Consider the following 17,969-nt stretch of genomic DNA (forward strand, 5'->3'; position numbering starts at 1 on the left):
AATGCCTTTGATATTTCCCATGTCCTTATCTAATTTACATTTTCATAAGCAACGGATGAGCAAATCATTGAATACTGAAACACAAGACAGCAGGGACTCAACATATAAAACTTTTCTATTAACCCCTTTTGTTGTGCAATTTGTTTTTTCATCCTCCCACTGAACAAAAAAATTGCAAAGCAATTCTCTTTTTTATTACTGAAAAGATGCACAAAAAAATGTGAAATTATTGTTAAGAACTCAGACTTACTAATTCCTAGTTTAGGTTAGGAAAAACATGTTATCTACCAGATTAACCAATCCTTTGAAAAAAGATGCACAAATTTTCATTTCATCTCTTATCTATATCTCTGGTGCCTCTTCCCAAACAGAACTCACTCAAGATATGGCCATGGCAATAAAGTCTCCATAATTAGTGAACTCTGGTGCCAGTGCCTTTTGTGCCTCACCTATAACAGGCCACCAGCAGAGGCAATTCTAGCACAGTGTTTGCAGAGGCTCCTACCAAATGTTCCTACTAACCAGTTCTACCCAATGTGTTTACCTAATGTTCCAGCCTACTACTTCCACCTAATGTTCATTTCATAACTTTTATTATTAATAAGGTGCAGTAAAAACTATCGAAACTAATGTTTTTTATCTTTATGAATTATGAGTTTGTAGTTTGAGAAAAATATATCATTCAATAGCCTGGCTAATCCTAAGGACAGTAAGGGTACAGTAGTGGATGCCACAAACTTGGAGAGTCCCTAAAAAGTATACAATTGCCTACCATGGTCACTAACAGGTTATTGAGGTCTCCAGACAGCTCAGTGACTTTTGTTTCAGTTACCATCCATGGCCAGGCCAGCCAATACAGTCTACTTAATTTGATACTCATATCAGACTGATATCCAGAGCATCAACAGGTTTATGAAAAGTGATCTAAAAAGCAGTATCTTAAAAATAAATGTTATCGATAACATGGGTGAGAAAAACTACTTGTTTATACCTCTGACAAACACAAAATTGATTACATATGTATGTTCATCGTCTTTTATATGTACAGGGAAAGGACAGAAAGAACCCTACCCGCTTACCTCCTGCGTGCTGTAGAAGGCAACAAAGAGGAGCAAGAGCTGCTGGCTGGAAAGTCTTCCCTCTTGTACTATAATTTTTGAAGAACAGGAAAAAGGAAAGAGCAATATAAGGTTTTTCCCAGGGGTTCCAGTCATCGACTCCTGATGCTACCTTGCTAAAATAACGAACGGGCATAAAAATCATATAAAATAAATTTCTGATTATCAATTCCTATGCAAACAATAATATAAATATCACTGAAAGTACAAAAACTGTTCTGCTTTACTTTACAAAGCATTTAAGAACATTTTGGAGTTAAGTTATTTGCTTTTGTATGTTTAAAGAGGAGGTAAAATGAGAATGATATAATTCTGAGTTAACAATTCAGACCAGAAGATATTTCATAAAAGAAATAGTAGGTAAACTACTCAAGCATAAAGTAATTTATCCAAAATCCTAGGTAAACTGATTGAGTGCAGGTGTACAGCAAAAAATATCACCACACAAGAATGAGAAGGTGAGGGGTGGTTCGTCTAACAACTCCTACATATATCCAAATAAAAGAAAATGCTTTTGAGAGCATGGCAAATATGTCTCATCTGAAAATTTTGTGATCTAAAAAATAATCATGATCAAACTTTACTCAATCACATTACACATAACCTGAAGTAGCGACTGATTGCATTGTGAAAATGTACAGCGTTGATTAATCCCAAGTAAATGTAAATAGAAGGGTAAAGTAAAAAGTGTATTTACATATATTCAATTATAAACTGTGCTTTCTAATCACTGCACATGCCTTCACAAAGAGATCTATGAATAAACCAAGACTTCACTTTTATCAAACATGTGGAACAAATTTGTTTAAGTAGCATCTTCACTGAACTACTTGTGACCCTAATCAGTCATCATACATTGAGGTATATAAGAAATAATTACCCTTACAACCTTTTATTCTAGTACACTAGGAATGAAATGTTTTCTCTACAATGTTATCAAATGAAATATAATTCCTGCTGAATCATTCTCTCTTTTCTGTTCACGAAATTCAGAAGTCTTTATACATACTGATAATAATTCTAGTAAAGAAACAAAAATGCTTAAATTATTACAGTAAAGCTCATTCAAATTGTAACTAATTACATAAACAAGTACACTTTCCAGTTATCTAACATGGTAAAGTCCCTTCTCAACAATGATGAGCCATTATACTGTAACTTTACAAAAATACAAAACCAATAAGATTTCAGCACAACAGGATAATAAGCAATAAATACATGTCATTTGCAAGAACTCAAGGATAATTATCTACATTTTACTTGCATACTAATTATACTTCATTTTTTCATTATATATATATATATATATATATATATATATATATATATATATATATATATATATTCTTTCTTTCATACTATTCGCCATTTCCCGCATTAGCGAGGTAGCGTTGAGAACAGAGGACTGGGCCCTTGAGGGAATATCCTCACCTGGGCCCCTTCTCTGTTCATTGTTTTGGAAAATAATACAAAAAAAAAAAAAAATAATGAGAGGAGAGGATTTCCAGCCCCTCGCTCCTTACAAAACGGGAATCGGAGATTAAACATTTAATGGTACATACCTTTTGCCCTCGAGATGATTATGTAAATATTTAAGCACCATCAAAACATTCCCTTCTGAACAATATATATAACTGTAAGTCCCTTATCAATACTAGACACTATTTTCAAAAGAGGTTACATAATATAGATATGTGTATAGTATACATCACTTCACAATACACTGTAACATGGAATCAAACAGTTATACTTTCAAAAATATTTTGCATGAACACGACTTACATTTGTGTTATAGATATTGGCAAAATAAGTGTAATTTTTTGAAAAAATTGTCATAAAGCCATAAATAATGTATACAAGAATGGATCATTAACTAGCATGAATAATCATCTTCCACAACAATGCATACCTGCATGTTGTATTCCAATATTTTTAAGACAAATGCTTTTTACAAATTCTCAGTATCCTAAATTCAGTAAGTTGTTTTAGTGCTAGTAAACATACTGTACATAAAATAGAATGTCAGAATGAAGCACACAGTACTGCTGATACATAGATGAGCTATTTTGTCTCCAAAATGATTCCTAACTCTGAAAGTGCTATGAAATCAAATGTAAATCCATCCTAACACAGTCTATCAACAGTACTGATTTATCAATGGTAGTCATAAAACAGAAACCTGAGGATATTTCAGCTGTTAACTTCATGTAATTAATTAATGAAGAGATAATTGACATACAATAAACCTCCCATGGTCCTAAATTCACATGGGGTTTTACATGTACTTTTACTTGTACCTACAAGAAAAAACAATAATAATTCCCTTTTCTTCCAGCCCTGTACATTTTCCTTGCTAATCGAAGGTAGTTAAGCTTAAGCTAAAACATGGACTGCTATCTGGGAACTTGGAGTGTAGTCCATGTCCCCAGATATCAGTCTGAAAAAGAAACAATGTCTGTTTTTGTCAAGTTCAAAGTCACTAGAATTCTATTATCCTGTAAACCCGGAAGGTAGTACTAAAACAAAGATCTAGTCTGTACTGTCATTTAGCAATCTGAAATGGAATCCAGGGGGTCAGACGACAATCCAGGACAGAAACATTGGCAGGTTACCAAATTTCAAAAACTGTCAGATGCCAAAATAAAATTATTACTGGGCTGCAAACTTCAAATCAGTATAGCCAAAACATATCATCATCTACAATCACTATAAGAGATTTGATGAAGGTAGTGTTTCTAAGAATTATAAACCACTGTTATAATACATCTTTTATTTCAAAATGCAAAGCATTTACTGACAAGCATGAAGGTTTCTGTTCTATGTCATTTATACAACTTCTACAACAACTCCTTATCAAACAAATACAAGCCTAAGTCGGCCTCTCCAGCACGCCGAAGTTGAGTTACCATGTCCCCAAATTTCTTTATAGTTTCCACATGTTCATTTAGAAGATTATCATCAAGAAAATGGACAGCATGGGCATCATCCTTTCTTGATGCCTCTTCATGAAGTTCTAGGAGACACTGAAATCCCAATTGTTTTTTTTTTAGTTACAATACCATTGTTTATTACTCATAGGTGCTTGCCTTAAGTAAAGCAACTGACTGATTTCCTTACTTGACCAGTCCCTTGACTTTTGGCACATATAAGATGGCATCATATTGCTAACCTAAAATGCAATATTCTTCAGAAAGTTCCAAGACATATTAAGTACTGAATGCTGAGATAAGATATAATCAGCATCAATATTGGGTGCAAACTATGCAGGTTCTGGAAGCCATCTAAATCAATGAGATTCAAAATTCCACAGAATGGACACTCTGGTCTCACTTGATGAGTCATCTTCTGTGTACAATGTGAATGACTAATAAGTGCCAATATTAGTGCAATGAAGATGCAGCAGGCAGATAAGACAAGTTGGTTTGAGAGTAAGTGTGAACAGGGAGGACTTAGAGGATGTGGAGAACTTAAGATACCTTGGTGCTGACTTAGCAGCATATAGAACCAAGGAAGCAGGGGTGAGTTATGGGGTAAGGGAAGGGGCGAAGTTCCTAAGTGCATTCAGGAGTGTTTAGGCAAAGGAGGCTAAGTTTGATGATGAAGATGCAGTGTTGCATGAATGTAATTCTTAGGCCCTGAATATAAAGGGAAAGAAAAGGAATGACACATTGAAAATGACATGCCTACAGACAATATGTGGTTCGAAGCAGGTTAATCATGTAAGGAAAGAGCATTAGAAATTGGTGTAGTATTAAGCAGAGTCTGGCTGAGAAAGCTGAACAGTATGGGCTAAAAGTCTATATATATGAGGGTACAAGCTAAGAGGGACTAAGAGGATATATAGGTCAGGAGTGGAAAATACAAGGGGAAGAGGGAGACTGAGATGGAGATGCAAGGGTAGAGTGAACAGGCTTTGAGCTATCTGGGTCTTAACATTCAGGAGGGAGAGAGGTATGTATGGGATAGATTGAATTAGAGTTGTGGTATACTGGGGGTGACATGCTGTCAATGGGATGAACCATGGCATATGAAAAGGTAAGGGGAAACCACAGAATCGTCTGAAGGGCTTGACTGTGGATGGGGAGAGAGAAACTTGGTTTCAGTTCATCAAACATGACAGCTGCAGAAAAATAAATTAGTATGAAAAATTAATTGGTGTGAAAATTTGTATTTCACTTTATCAATGCAGTAATGTGAATGCAAAGCAGAAAGAACCCAATATATAGACTAAAATAGTGAAAATAAGATTAGCCTCTCTCAAGGAAAGCTCAATATCAGATAGCACTCTACTGACCTCAGATTCTCAGGTCAACAGAAATATTGGATCAAAATCAATGCAAAATATCATAGCATGAGAGAGGAACTAACAGTGTACATCTGAACATTCTGTATGTTGTATATAACAAACATTTGCTTGTTAATTCCTAAGAATGAATAATGCAATGCTCTTCATTTCTGAATTTCTTCTTGAGAAGTATAAGGCAAAGACTGCACTGTGTTCTGTTTATCAAAAAGATAACACCTTGCCTCACATGATGATACTGTACCACCACTGTCATACATCTAAAGTATGCAACAACTCATTTTGGTTCAAAGTCTTCATTAACTTCAATCAACACTCTATGGAATTCACATGCTTTTTTTCTGTATAATTTCATTATAAACCATCTAAGCATACAGTACTTACTTTTTTTAAATCTGTTTTTTGTCTTCTGCCTTTGAGAGATATCACCCTGAACAGCCAACTGAACCTTCAATGAAAATACTTTTTTCTAGGCTCTAGACTGCCTACTTCCACCACTCCTACTAGCCTTCTAAGGTTAATATAAATACAAATTATGGTACATCTAATGGTTTTTCAGCATAACATACACACTGTACAGCATAGTTCAAAATTCATATATACTTGAGAGAGAGAGAGAGAGAGAGAGAGAGAGAGAGAGAGAGAGAGAGAGAGAGAGAGAGAGAGAGAGAGAGAGAGAGAGAGAGAGAGAGAGAGAGAGAATCATCTGATTCAGCAATTTTTTCAACAAAAGGAGGTGGATTGGAAGCATACGTCAGCTGTGACGTATGCCTATTTTCTCTCTATATAGAAATCTCCCCATAGCCGTGTGAAAGATTCGTAAGACCTCTAGAGAATACAGGAAACTTTCACAGGTGGGAGCCTTGTATAGGTGGTTCACCACTTCTACTCTCCCCTTATTCGTACAATGTAGTGTGGTAGGGGATGTTTCTGCTTTCTCCTCCTGGAATTTTTCAGCCTCCAACTGCACGAGATCCTTATTAGTCTAGCCCTCTGAATGTGACTTCATAAACTCAGCCACATCTCCTTAAGCTTCAAGGCAAGAGTCACAAATGTTTGCTGGATCTGGGGCACCGTTTCTGCTTGCCCAAAACCTGAGGATCCAATCTCACACTCAGGCCATACGTTACACAAACACTGTTCACTGTCATGGGTGTGAATTTCACGCATGACACAGAGATGTTGTTCACAGTATTGTTATAATTCTTCTGCCCCTCCCAGATTGAAGGACTACCCTCCCCATATGTACCTCTGTGGAACTGGCAAAATGTCCTCGTTGGGTAATATATGCCTTGAGGGCAGCAGTCATGTCCTAATCCACAGGCTACAGCAAGCAAGTGATTTTAAGAAGTAACTCCTCTCTAACATTTAGACTCCACTCTAAGGTGTTGAGATGGTCTTGTGCACTGGCGAGAATAAGTAATACCTTAGCTGCTAAATCTCTATCGATGCAATAGCACCCTACAGCTGGACAGAAAAGGTCTAACACAAAACTCATGAAAAATGCTTTAGGTGAACAAAATCTACTAGCTTAAATGCCAAGTCACAAAAAATGCGAAATTTACACAGCCCTGGGATTTTCTGAATGAAAGTAGCAGGTGCTCGATTTCATTATCTCCCTTATCATTTCCTCATAGTAGAAGCATCAAGTGTACTTTGTTTGTCTTGAAACAGAAAATGGTCTTTTCTTCCTTGCTAATGAATTTTCTGGTCAGTATCATTTTCCAGAAAAGCCTTATTTCATCTACATTACAGTATACTGCTGCTAAGGTGTATAGCCCCTTTCTTCAACAAATTTCTTGAAATACTCCACGTAGCTTACTTTAAGAATGAAACAGTGAACAAGTATCAAAGAAAAAATTAATCCAAGTACTTTGGGCTACCTAAATACCAGACCTATGAGCCTTCCTAATCATACTAATACACAAGACATATACATATATACACATGTACATATTTATAATTGCTTGCCTTCATCCATTCCTAGTGCCACCTTGCCCCACAGGAAACATTATTAGTATGCTTCAAAGAAAATAAGATGCTTCAGGAGGAGGTTAAAAGCATAAGGAAAACAAGTATGCAGTCTGTAGGGGGTGATGGGGCCTATCAAATGAGTCAGTTTCTGTCTGCTGATGACACTGCAATGGTGAGAGATTCGAGTGAGAGACTACAGAAATTAGTAACTGAGTGTGAGGGTGTGCGTGAAAGAAGGAAGATGAGAGCAAATGTGAATAAAAGCAAAGTTATTAGGTTTAGTAGGGCAGAGGGACAGTGAGAGACTGAATGGAGAAAATCTGGAAGTGAATTGCTTTATATGCCTGTGAGTGGATATGGCAGGCAAATGGAACTGTGGAGAAACAAGTCATAGGATGGGTGAGGGGGAGAAGGTTCTTAATGCACAGAAGAATGTGTCATAAGACAGGTTGTTATTTGGGGGGACGAAAATGGGTAAGTTTGAAGCATAGGGGTTCCAGTGATGTTGAATGGATGTAAGCCAAAAGATATAGATAAGGTTGAGCAGAGGAAATTAATTGTTTGAGGACAACACATGGTGTAAGGTGATTGATCTTGTAAGTAATTAAAAAGGTAAGAGAGAAGTGCAGTAATAAGAAGAGTGTGGTTGAGGGAAAGCTGAAAAGGTTTGGACATATGGAAAGAATGAGCAAAGGGAGGTTGACAAAAAGGATATATGCATCAGAAGTGGAAGGAAAAAGAAGTGGGAGACCAAACTAAAGATGGAAGGAGGGAGTGAAAAACATTTTGAGGGGTCAGAGGGTGCTAGAGGGTGAAAAGTGTGCATGTAATAATATGAACTGGAATGATGTGGTATACAAGGGCTGATGTCAGTGGGCAGTCAGGGGAAACCATGGAAAGGTCTGCAGGGCCTAGTTGTAAATAAGGGGCTGTGGTCTTGGTACATTTCACATGACAGATAGAGAATGGATGTGAGCAAATGCCACTTGTCTTCTATTCCAGGCTAATGGCTAATGCAGTACATTTCACATGACAGATAGAGAATGGATGTGAGCAAATGCAGCTTGTCTTCTATTCCAAGTAATGGCTAATGCACAAAACAGCATACAAGTATGGAAGAAGGAAAAAGATATTACTGGAAATAACAACATGATTGCATGGTAATACATGCACATATTATGCCATGAGGAGGGATACATCATACATCTGACAGTAATGCAGCCTGAGCAATAATGGAAATGATCACAGTCATTTCATATTACAAAGCATTCAGAGGCTTCTGGAGAGGAAACCATTATATCCACAAAAATCTTTCCCACTATAGTCAAGTAACTAACACACTATTTCTTTTTGCGCTTAAACCACACATTTCAGTATAAAAAAATTTGAACTATGGATAGTACACTAGCAAAAGTTAAATCTTAAATCTTATGCCTTTTCCCACCTTGTTGACTTGTTTCTTGAGATCCAAGGCTGTCCGGAGGCCATCAAGTCCACTGCCCCACTCCTGCTGGGAAGGTGTAGGTATGGCTTGCAGCACAATGCGACCCCCACGCTGGTTTTGGTACTGAGAAAGAATAAGGTTCAGGTTACATCTATAGCCAAATAAACTAACCTGCATTCTATCAAACCCTTGTGAGATCAATGACTTACTATATAGTAAGCATAATTGGATTTTGAATGCTTGTATTACATAATGTCTTGCAAATGGTTCCTGACACTATTATGTTTACATAACATCAGGCTGAGATCCTTGGGGTTGTATTTCAGATGACATGATAACTGTCACACCTCTTAAGCATTCTTTTCCGATATTTCTGCAATGACCCCTAAATCATAACATTCTCATACTTCAGAATACACAGGAAAGACGGGTGAAAGCATGCATGGGATAAAGCGGACATAAGTAATGTGGTAAATAAGGGGTGATATGCTGTCAATGGATCGAATTAGGGTATATGAAGCAGCCAAGGGAAATTACAGAAAGGTCAGTAGGGCATTTTTGTGGATAGGAGGCTGTGGTTTCAGTGCATTACATATGACAAATAGAGAATGGATGTGACTGAATGAGGCCTTTTCCTCATCTGTTCCTAGCATTACCTCACTTACTTGGGAAATGGCAAACAAGTATGAAAGAAAGATAACAAGAAACATGACAGTATTAAGATGCAAGAACTCCACTGTATCCATGTTTAACTCTGGATCTGATAACACTTGGATATACATGAAAAAGGTCAGCCCCTGATAAAGTCAGAGTTGTGTTCCCAGTAAATGTGACAAGGCAAAAACATTTTTTTCCTTGCAAACTGATAAAGGGTAGATAGATTCATTAACTCCAGAATATTTTCTTTAGTAAAAGACAAAGTTGATACAACAAATCATTTGGACATAAAATACAGTGCCTCTAGTTCTCACATAATGACAATTATATGCCTGGAGATGTGTCGTAATAATAGTCAATGAAACCCATGTTACAAGGGGGTTAAAAATCAGGCCAAAAGTTTGCCCTATCTAATTTTTGTGTATGGACTATATGCATATAACAATAAAGAAAATGAAACAAGATAAGTTCCCATGTGCAATTTCGCACAAAGATCATATCATCAGGGGATATACAAGAATGAGACAGAAGACATAGAACAGACAGTCGATACAAAAGGAAGAGACGTATCTAAGATGCCATTGGTAAACAAGCGTTACCGGATGGTGGTGTTTGGGTTTGGCAGACCCTAACACCACCAACCTGAACACTACTATCTGGTGACGTTTGTTTACCAACCATGAGTTTTCTGAAACTAATCTAAAAAATTATAACATGCTTGCATGAATCTGCACTTAATGGGCTCATATATACCAGAGCCCACATGAATATATTTGCAATTATCGATCACTGAAATTTTTCTAATATCATATGGCCTTTTACAGTTTTATATAATCTCAGTATTCGGAATTTCTTTATTGTGTGCGTGTTGTTAATCATTTAGACAAATGCAGAGGAAGCTCTACATACATGGTAACCTTACTCTTATTCAAAAATTTATATTGTAGAGGTTCTTAAACTTCTAAATGCCATTTGCATTTACCTCCTCCTTGCTAAATACATTTTCTGCAACAGAAAGTGAACCTATGGGTGTTTGCAACTATGCTGCAGAAAATGTACATCCTCATTACCCTATATACACATTTTCTAAATATCTTCTAAATTTGCCCTTTTCATTCATTGTCCAAACTTTAAGACTGCATTTTTCAAGATTATATTTCATAAGTAGGTCTATTACTGCTCATCAGGTTTGAATCTATCCGCATCAGTTTGAACCTCCTTAACCATTCTGGTACCAATGAATGTCATGTTTGGTATATAAATAACACAAATAAAAAAATAGCTCACTTAATATAACTGAACTGATCCGAACACTTACACAGCTGTCAATCCATTCATGAAACCCTCCATAGACACAGGCTTGGATGCCTTGTTTCAATATTAATCTTCTACAAGGGAGTATCAAAAGGATCTCAATCAAAAAATACACAATCTATTCACCCATCCTTTTTTTCTAAGATATTACTTTCACAAAGAAGTTTAACAGATAAGTCCTAAGTCTTTACTTCAAGAATCTGTGTAATCCTTCACTCTAAAAGCATGGGTGTAAGCATGTAAGAATATAAGTCCACTCATGTCAGTCTGTAAATCAATGAGTATATTTCTTTTCTACAGATGAAATAACACATTCTTTTCTACTGGCAGACAAAAATCTAAAATAAGTTTGCAAAACTTGTATATACTTGTGTTTCCCTCAAAACATGAAATTCTTACCTTCATCAATTTCTGAGCATTTTTGAGCTCACTGTCACTGTAGTCCTTGAAGAATTTGGACAACCCTGGAAGACCTACATCATCTCGATCAAAGTGGTAACTCTGAAAGAAAATTTCTATGAAAATACAGATTTAATGAAGTATATAACATATGTGTGCTTATCTGGAAAAAAATAGACTATGCTTATCCAATATAGGAACTTACTTTCTATCAGAAAATATACTCATCTTAATATTTATTCTTAATGACTTTAAAATAATACATCTATGTGAATAACTCCTTAGATGTACAGTTCATGCACAGAGTCTATGCTGCCTTGCTATGTAATGTGACCTACAAATCACATACACAAATCATAAATCTTCTCAACCATAAGCAGAAACCTACAAATGAGCATTTGCTTTATGGGGGTGGGGTCAGCCTCCACAGTAAGGTATGTTTATGAAACGAGTAGATACCTTGAGGAACACAATCCATTGCTGGTATTATGCAGACGACTCCATCTTTGGCAACACTACCAACAACAGTTCTCCTGACTTTAGTGCCCTTCAGGATATCACCAACAACCTACAGGACTGGACTAAGGATAGTAATGTCACCATCAATCACACAAAGACTGTGATGATGCACATCAACCTGGGTGGAGAAAACTTCCTGCCCTCTGACATCACTCTAAAGTCCAATGGGTAATCATGAGACTTCATAACTTATTGGTGTCACTGTCAATCATGGTTTAAACTAGTAGAGTCATGTTAGCACTATCATCATATCTTCCTCAGTGTCATATCATCTGAACTCACGACTGTCTGTCGACACTATCTTCATTCTACCTAAGTTCATCTATGACTCCCCATGCTGATCTTCCTCCCTTACATCTACAGAGACCAGTTGGAAAGAGTGCAGGAAAGAGCATGCAAAATCATTCTTGGCCCATCTTACACCACCTACCAAGATGCCATCGTCTCACTGAATTTGTCTACTCTCTCTGAACAACACCAACACCAGCAATTCACAGCAGCAACCATAAAAATGATAAAACTTCTTTTCTGAATCACAAAATATGTAATCCTAAATCGGATATCATGGAACCAGCACAGGCAGAACTTCAAAACAATTAATTCCTCTGAGATCTCAAGAACCACCCATGGGGAATGATGGACTGTACAAGTATCATGAGATTCCTATAAAGGGATAAACATGCATTATCATCACTTCAAGTGTTCGACCCATCTCCCAATGAAAAGCTATATTCAACTACTCACTTCTAATTCCAGAATCAGCACTCTAGATGACAATTACTCTGGGGTATCATTTAGTAATTCATTTACAGAAGCACCAGCAACCGTCCACAATCAAAAAAGCTAGGTTAGGTCAGAGAGTAAGAGCTTTGAATGCATCCTGAAGGTATGCCTACCCACTGCAAAAATGAAAAAAGAGTTGTATGAAGAACCTCTGAGCAAAATTTCAATTAGAAACCTTCACAAAAGTGATATTCTTACACCAAATTTCCCTAAGAATAATAAAACATACACATCTGACTCTTATCACGGTACACCATGGAACTGTTGTGGTGATTCATTTACTATGCAATTTATGCTGAAGCTAAGATTTTTTCCCCTAAGGACTCGTTAAAGACTTATAAACAGGAATACAGCAATATACACTTCTTCTATGATTTTCTAGAAAGAAATATGTGGAACACATGGAAACTCAAGAGGTCATTTATAAGGAAAAAATGGAAACACAGCAGCTGTGAAAAAACAGGTACTGTAATGTACCTAAGAAGTTTTAGTTAATCACATTAGGTTTTATGAGTTCCAATCACTACTTAAACTAGATCAATTTGTATATAGCTAATTGAGACAAAAGTCTATTCACATCCTTAGACCCCAATTATTGTATATCTGTCTACATCTCTGATGCCTGTTCCCAAATGAAACTTCCTTAAGGGAACTGCCACGGCAACAGAGTCTCCAGAATTAGTGAGCTCCAGCACTTCTTAGCCTTTAGTGCCTCACTCTTAACAAGTCACTGGCAGAGGGCAACTCAAGCACAGTGTTTGCAGAGGCTCCTACTTAATGTTTTTACTATTTCTACGTAATGCTCCTTCCTTATGTTCCTACTTACTACTTCAACCTAATGCTCCTGCCTAAATGCACCTACCTACTACTACTACAATCCAGTGCTTCTATCATTTTGCCAAAAGACAGGGCTAGCTTATATAGAGCTCCCTGCAGGAAAATCTAAAGTTAGGAAGAATAAGCCGTGTGAGTTAAGTGTTGTTAAGTGCTATACATTACAAGGAGAGACTGCATGTCTGTCCATGTGTAGGTGAGGCAGAAAGGCAAGACAGCCACCTAAGTCAGAGAAGCGAAAATTGACAATTATGAAATGCTGGCTCACTATGCATCCATCCCTAACCCTTCTGATACTCAGGTGGGTAGTAATGGTAATATAACTCCCTGATCATTACCTGCCTAACAACTATGACCTACATATCTATAAAAATATGGATGGCAGAGGAAATAGTACAGTATCTGCTGAGATAAGAAAATAAAATTCTTAAACTATCCTGGGAAAAATAAACATCAAGATCACCATATATCTGAGCAAGTGGTTTGGGGTTTTAGCGAACACCGTGTAGTGACACCTTTACTTTGTGGCCCCTTTGTGCAGACTTTAGAGTGGGGTCCCCTTCCATCACTCAAAAGCCCCTTTGAGGAGACCCTGATAGACACCCTCCATCTGCTGCTCCAGAGTTCCTTTGAGCAGACCCTGAGTGATGCTCTACCTTTATTGCTCTAGAACCCTTTAGCACAGCCCAGAAATGACACCCTACCTCCACTGCTCCAGAAGCCCCTTTGTGTAGACCCTTCAGTAGTGCTTTCACTCCTTTTGAGTGAATAGACTCTGGAGTCATGTCTTCCCTCTACTGCCCCAGTGTCTTTTTGTGAAGAACTTGGAGCGACACCATCCCTCCACCACTCGAGAATCCCTTTGTGCAGACCCTGGAAAGATGCCCTCCACCCAATACCTCATATGCAGAACCTGAAGTAAACCTCCCTCCATAGTTACAGATTTCCTCTGTACAGACCCTGGAGTAACACCTTCCGTCCACTGCCCCTTTGTGCAGATACAAGAGTGACTAGCCCCTTTATGTAGACCCTGGATTAACACCCTCCCTTAATAGTCCATTTTGCTTGCCACTATGGTTGATCTGATGCAAGCAAAACAATTTAATCTAATGGGCCAGGGTTAAGACTCCTAGAATGCACAATGGCGAGGTTTCCCTCCTTGCTTACAGCCAACCCAACTGTTCATCCTTCCCTTTGGAGCTCAGCGGTAATATGTGTATGACTTTACATAAATTACATATATACAAGGTTGTTACAGGGCAACACGTAAAACTTTCTCTCAGTAATACACATAGGCATCACACTGTGTTGCTCCAAAGGCCTGCTTATCTACAGTCATGGTTCACGAAGACTCTCCACATGGCTGCACCACTAGCTTTTACAACTAAAAGCCATTTACACACCAGTGAACTACGAGTGCAGGCAAGACAGCCCGTCTTGCCTGCAGTCGTAGTTCACTGGCGTGTAAATGGCTTTTACAGCGACCCAGTCCAGAATCTAAGGCCAGCTTTCTGTTTAAATCTTTCCTCCTCGATGTTACAACTTACTGGCCCCTTCAATGAGGATGTTCACGTATTAATGGCGACATGACGTAAAACAACAGGTAAAGAAACAAGCAATGCCAATGTCTTCACGAGCAATGCCACTCCTCCTGATCATTGTGAATATGCTTTCACTGTTGCTTGGTAACAAAGCAGATAACATCACAAGCAGATAACATCACTTTATCTTGAACTGCACAACAAATAGGTAAAAAAAAAAGTACCCAGAATGCAATTAACCCCAGACCTTCGACTAGTTGATAAACATAACCATTTCGTAAACTATAAATTATTGATTTTTAATCATTTTCAAGTAATCGACAATAACTAAGAAGAAATCACTCACCATGGAGAGGAACACATAGTTGGCGTACAGTTCCATGTTAATATGCTTGTTAAAAGCGGCCTCGGTGTCCTCATGGTAGTTTTGGCGAACTGCACTTGCCATCTTGCCTGTACTCTATTGTCTCAGCTTGTAGCATCAACACAACCCTCGGAGGGATTATATAACCCACGTCCACAGTGATGCCACATCCTACACTGAAGCTATAGCCAGCTTGGCGTAAATTTATCGCCAATGAATACGGAGTTCTTTGGCTATATCTCTTGCCATGGCCAAGGGTCAAATGTACTTATGGCCCTGGAATTAACAGGAATACCCAATGAAGGTTTTTAGAGTTTTTCAGTTTTTTTTTGGTTATGATAATATTGTAGGCCTTCATGAGCCCGAAGCCAAAATAGCCGGTCATTCTGTCTAAATCTATCTATCATATTCCTGAGAGACTGGACGCACTGCATGTATTTGGGACGTGTATCGTAAAAAAATGGTTGACATGATTCTCTAGATGAAAGCAAGTGTAGTTTATTCAGTGGGGGAAACAACGTTGATTTGAAAGCTCTTTCACATTTACAATTCCTGTAGGTTCTAGTTCGTTGCTCAACAGAGATTTTTGGCTTTGAATTTGGTTTTAGAGATGATGGAATACGTTCTTATTATAACTAAATAGGAAAAAGATTGGGTGATCTTTTCATTGTTGGCGCATAAAGAAAAAATAAAATGACGTCGCAATCTGACTATGGTGTCTGTATTCCACCATTACAATCATCGCCAAGTTCCCTTATAATTATAGCCAAACGTTTCAGAATTTCTATACATGACAAATTCTGGCAATTGTGCCTAATAGGCCTCAACATCTTAATCTTATCCAATAAATTCATTCACTGTGTTGATTCGTCCGCTATGAATAATATATGTCATATTTTTCATTAGAATATTTCCGGAAAAATGGTCATATGTAAAACTAATATCTTATTTGGTTTTCTTTAAAAAACTGTTAGTAGTCTTTGTTATATGATGAGGAATTGTTTATCCACAGTAGTGCCAGCTACCAATGGCAACCAGCCAGGCGAAAAAGCGCATCATTGGATAACAACTGAGAATCCGGAATCATTATTTCTATCTGTCATTTCCACGGATTTTGCTCAGACTTGAAAAAGGTGAGCCAATTATTTTTTTTCTCTCATCTCCTCAAGTAGATTTGTGTAAGAAAACCATTATCTTCCTTTGCATAGCAAGATTGTACTGTGGGACCTTGAGCTTATACTAGCCCGCCATGTTCTGTTCTCTATCACCTGTGGCTATTCCATAACTTTCAATAGGAATATCTTTAATCAAGAGATTTATGTTTAATTGAGGGATGCTCACACACTCTAAAGAGGCTCCTTTTGGATGCTAGGGGTGACTATTGCTTTACTGATCACCACTCATGTTTCCCCCATCTTTTATCCATGTAAATATCCTCTGCAGGGATGTCAGACAGACTTTAATTTGAAAAACTGAGAATTCTTAAAGATAAGAAAGAAACTCATTCCTGCTCAGTGAGAACATTTTCCACCTAAGGGGATATGGGGGGAGCCTCCTCCCATAGATATTTGTTGAGGTTTTACGCCCCCAAAACATTTCCTGTGTGCTTGAAAGTGATATGACCATCATTTTGTGACCTCTCAGACTTCAGTGCTAGTGTGAAATTGTATGTGTGTATGTGTGTGTGTGTGTGTGTGTGTGTGTGTGTGTGTGTGTGTGTGTGTGGAAAATTGGAAAATTAAAAAAACGAGAGGGGAGGATTTCCAAGCCCCGCTCCCTCCCCTTTTAGTCGCCTTCTACGACCCACAGGGAATACGTTGGCAGTATTCTTTCTTCCCTATCCCAGGGATATATATATATATATATATATATATATATATATATATATATATATATATATATATATATATATATATATATATCAACCTGAACCAGGTACCTATTTTATCAACCAACCCCTAGAGATGGATGAACGGCTGGATTGACTGTGGTATGACTGCCACAAACAGGATTCGAACCTTTGCGCTTTACCCTGACGGACCCGTGAATGCGTCACAGTCAGGAAAGCTAACCGCTAAACCAAATTGCTTCATCAAATTGTCATTAATCATTCATTAACGTGTTCATCTGTCGTCTCTTTTGTTCAGACAGCAGTTTTATAGTGAATTGTCAGTAATCATATATTTACATGTAGCTTTTCAGAAAGCTTGTTTATATAATCAAATCGTTATTCATTTTTTTTTTCATAATTGCTATTTCCCGTATTAGCAAGAGAGCATTGGGAACAGACGAAGAAAGGCCGCATCTGCTCAAATCCAATCTGTAGATGTCATGTATAATGCACCGAAACCACAGTTCCCTATCCACAACCAAGATGGATGGTGACAGCTTGTTTAAGCTGACCCCACTCTACTCGCACCTCTTTATAGGCCAGGTCAGAGGTCATCTTCTCCCCCAGCACCACTGGGGTTTGGTCAGATCCCTACAGGCATGGGGCGACCCTTCCTATACGCCTTCTACGTTCAAAGCGTAGGTCCCCAACCACTATGTGGGGCCCCTTAGTCACGACCCTCTTATGACGCCTTGTCAGAGACACCCTAAATTTTCAAAATTTCTCTGGGGGTATGCCCTCAGTCCCCCAGAGGTAGTGATTCAGGGGGCCCCTAAAAGACAATTAAGGGCCAAAGAAAGCTAGGGCGGGCCCTACTTACTGGTCACG

At 37.9% G+C, this 17,969-nt stretch overlaps 1 protein-coding gene across 1 annotated transcript; it reads right to left on the reverse strand.

Moving 5' to 3' along the window:
- Nucleotides 1-2,424: 2,424 nt before the first annotated feature.
- LOC139760157 (ferritin-like) lies at nucleotides 2,425-15,423 on the reverse strand. The gene is made up of 4 exons (XM_071683066.1): nucleotides 15,233-15,423; nucleotides 11,210-11,311; nucleotides 8,840-8,962; nucleotides 2,425-4,141 (listed from the first exon to the last, which is right to left on the reverse strand). The coding sequence occupies exons 1-4, from the start codon at nucleotides 15,332-15,334 to the stop codon at nucleotides 3,956-3,958; spliced, it is 513 nt and encodes a 170-aa protein (XP_071539167.1). The 5' UTR covers nucleotides 15,335-15,423; the 3' UTR covers nucleotides 2,425-3,955.
- Nucleotides 15,424-17,969: the final 2,546 nt, after the last annotated feature.

The sequence above is a fragment of the Panulirus ornatus genome, chromosome 35 (assembly GCF_036320965.1).
Source record: "Panulirus ornatus isolate Po-2019 chromosome 35, ASM3632096v1, whole genome shotgun sequence".
Taxonomy (NCBI): domain Eukaryota; kingdom Metazoa; phylum Arthropoda; class Malacostraca; order Decapoda; family Palinuridae; genus Panulirus; species Panulirus ornatus.

What these genes read in the sequence shown, in the direction of transcription:
- LOC139760157 (XM_071683066.1), bottom strand. Translation starts at nt 15,334, where the DNA reads ATGGCAAGTGCAGTTCGCCAAAACTACCATGAGGACACCGAGGCCGCT. An exon ending in ACTATGTGTTCCTCTCCATG is followed by an intron (nt 11,312 to 15,232) that starts GTGAGTGATTTC and finishes ATTTTCTTTCAG; the next exon opens with AGTTACCACTTTGATCGAGA. An exon ending in ATGCTCAGAAATTGATGAAG is followed by an intron (nt 8,963 to 11,209) that starts GTAAGAATTTCA and finishes ATTCTTTCTCAG; the next exon opens with TACCAAAACCAGCGTGGGGG.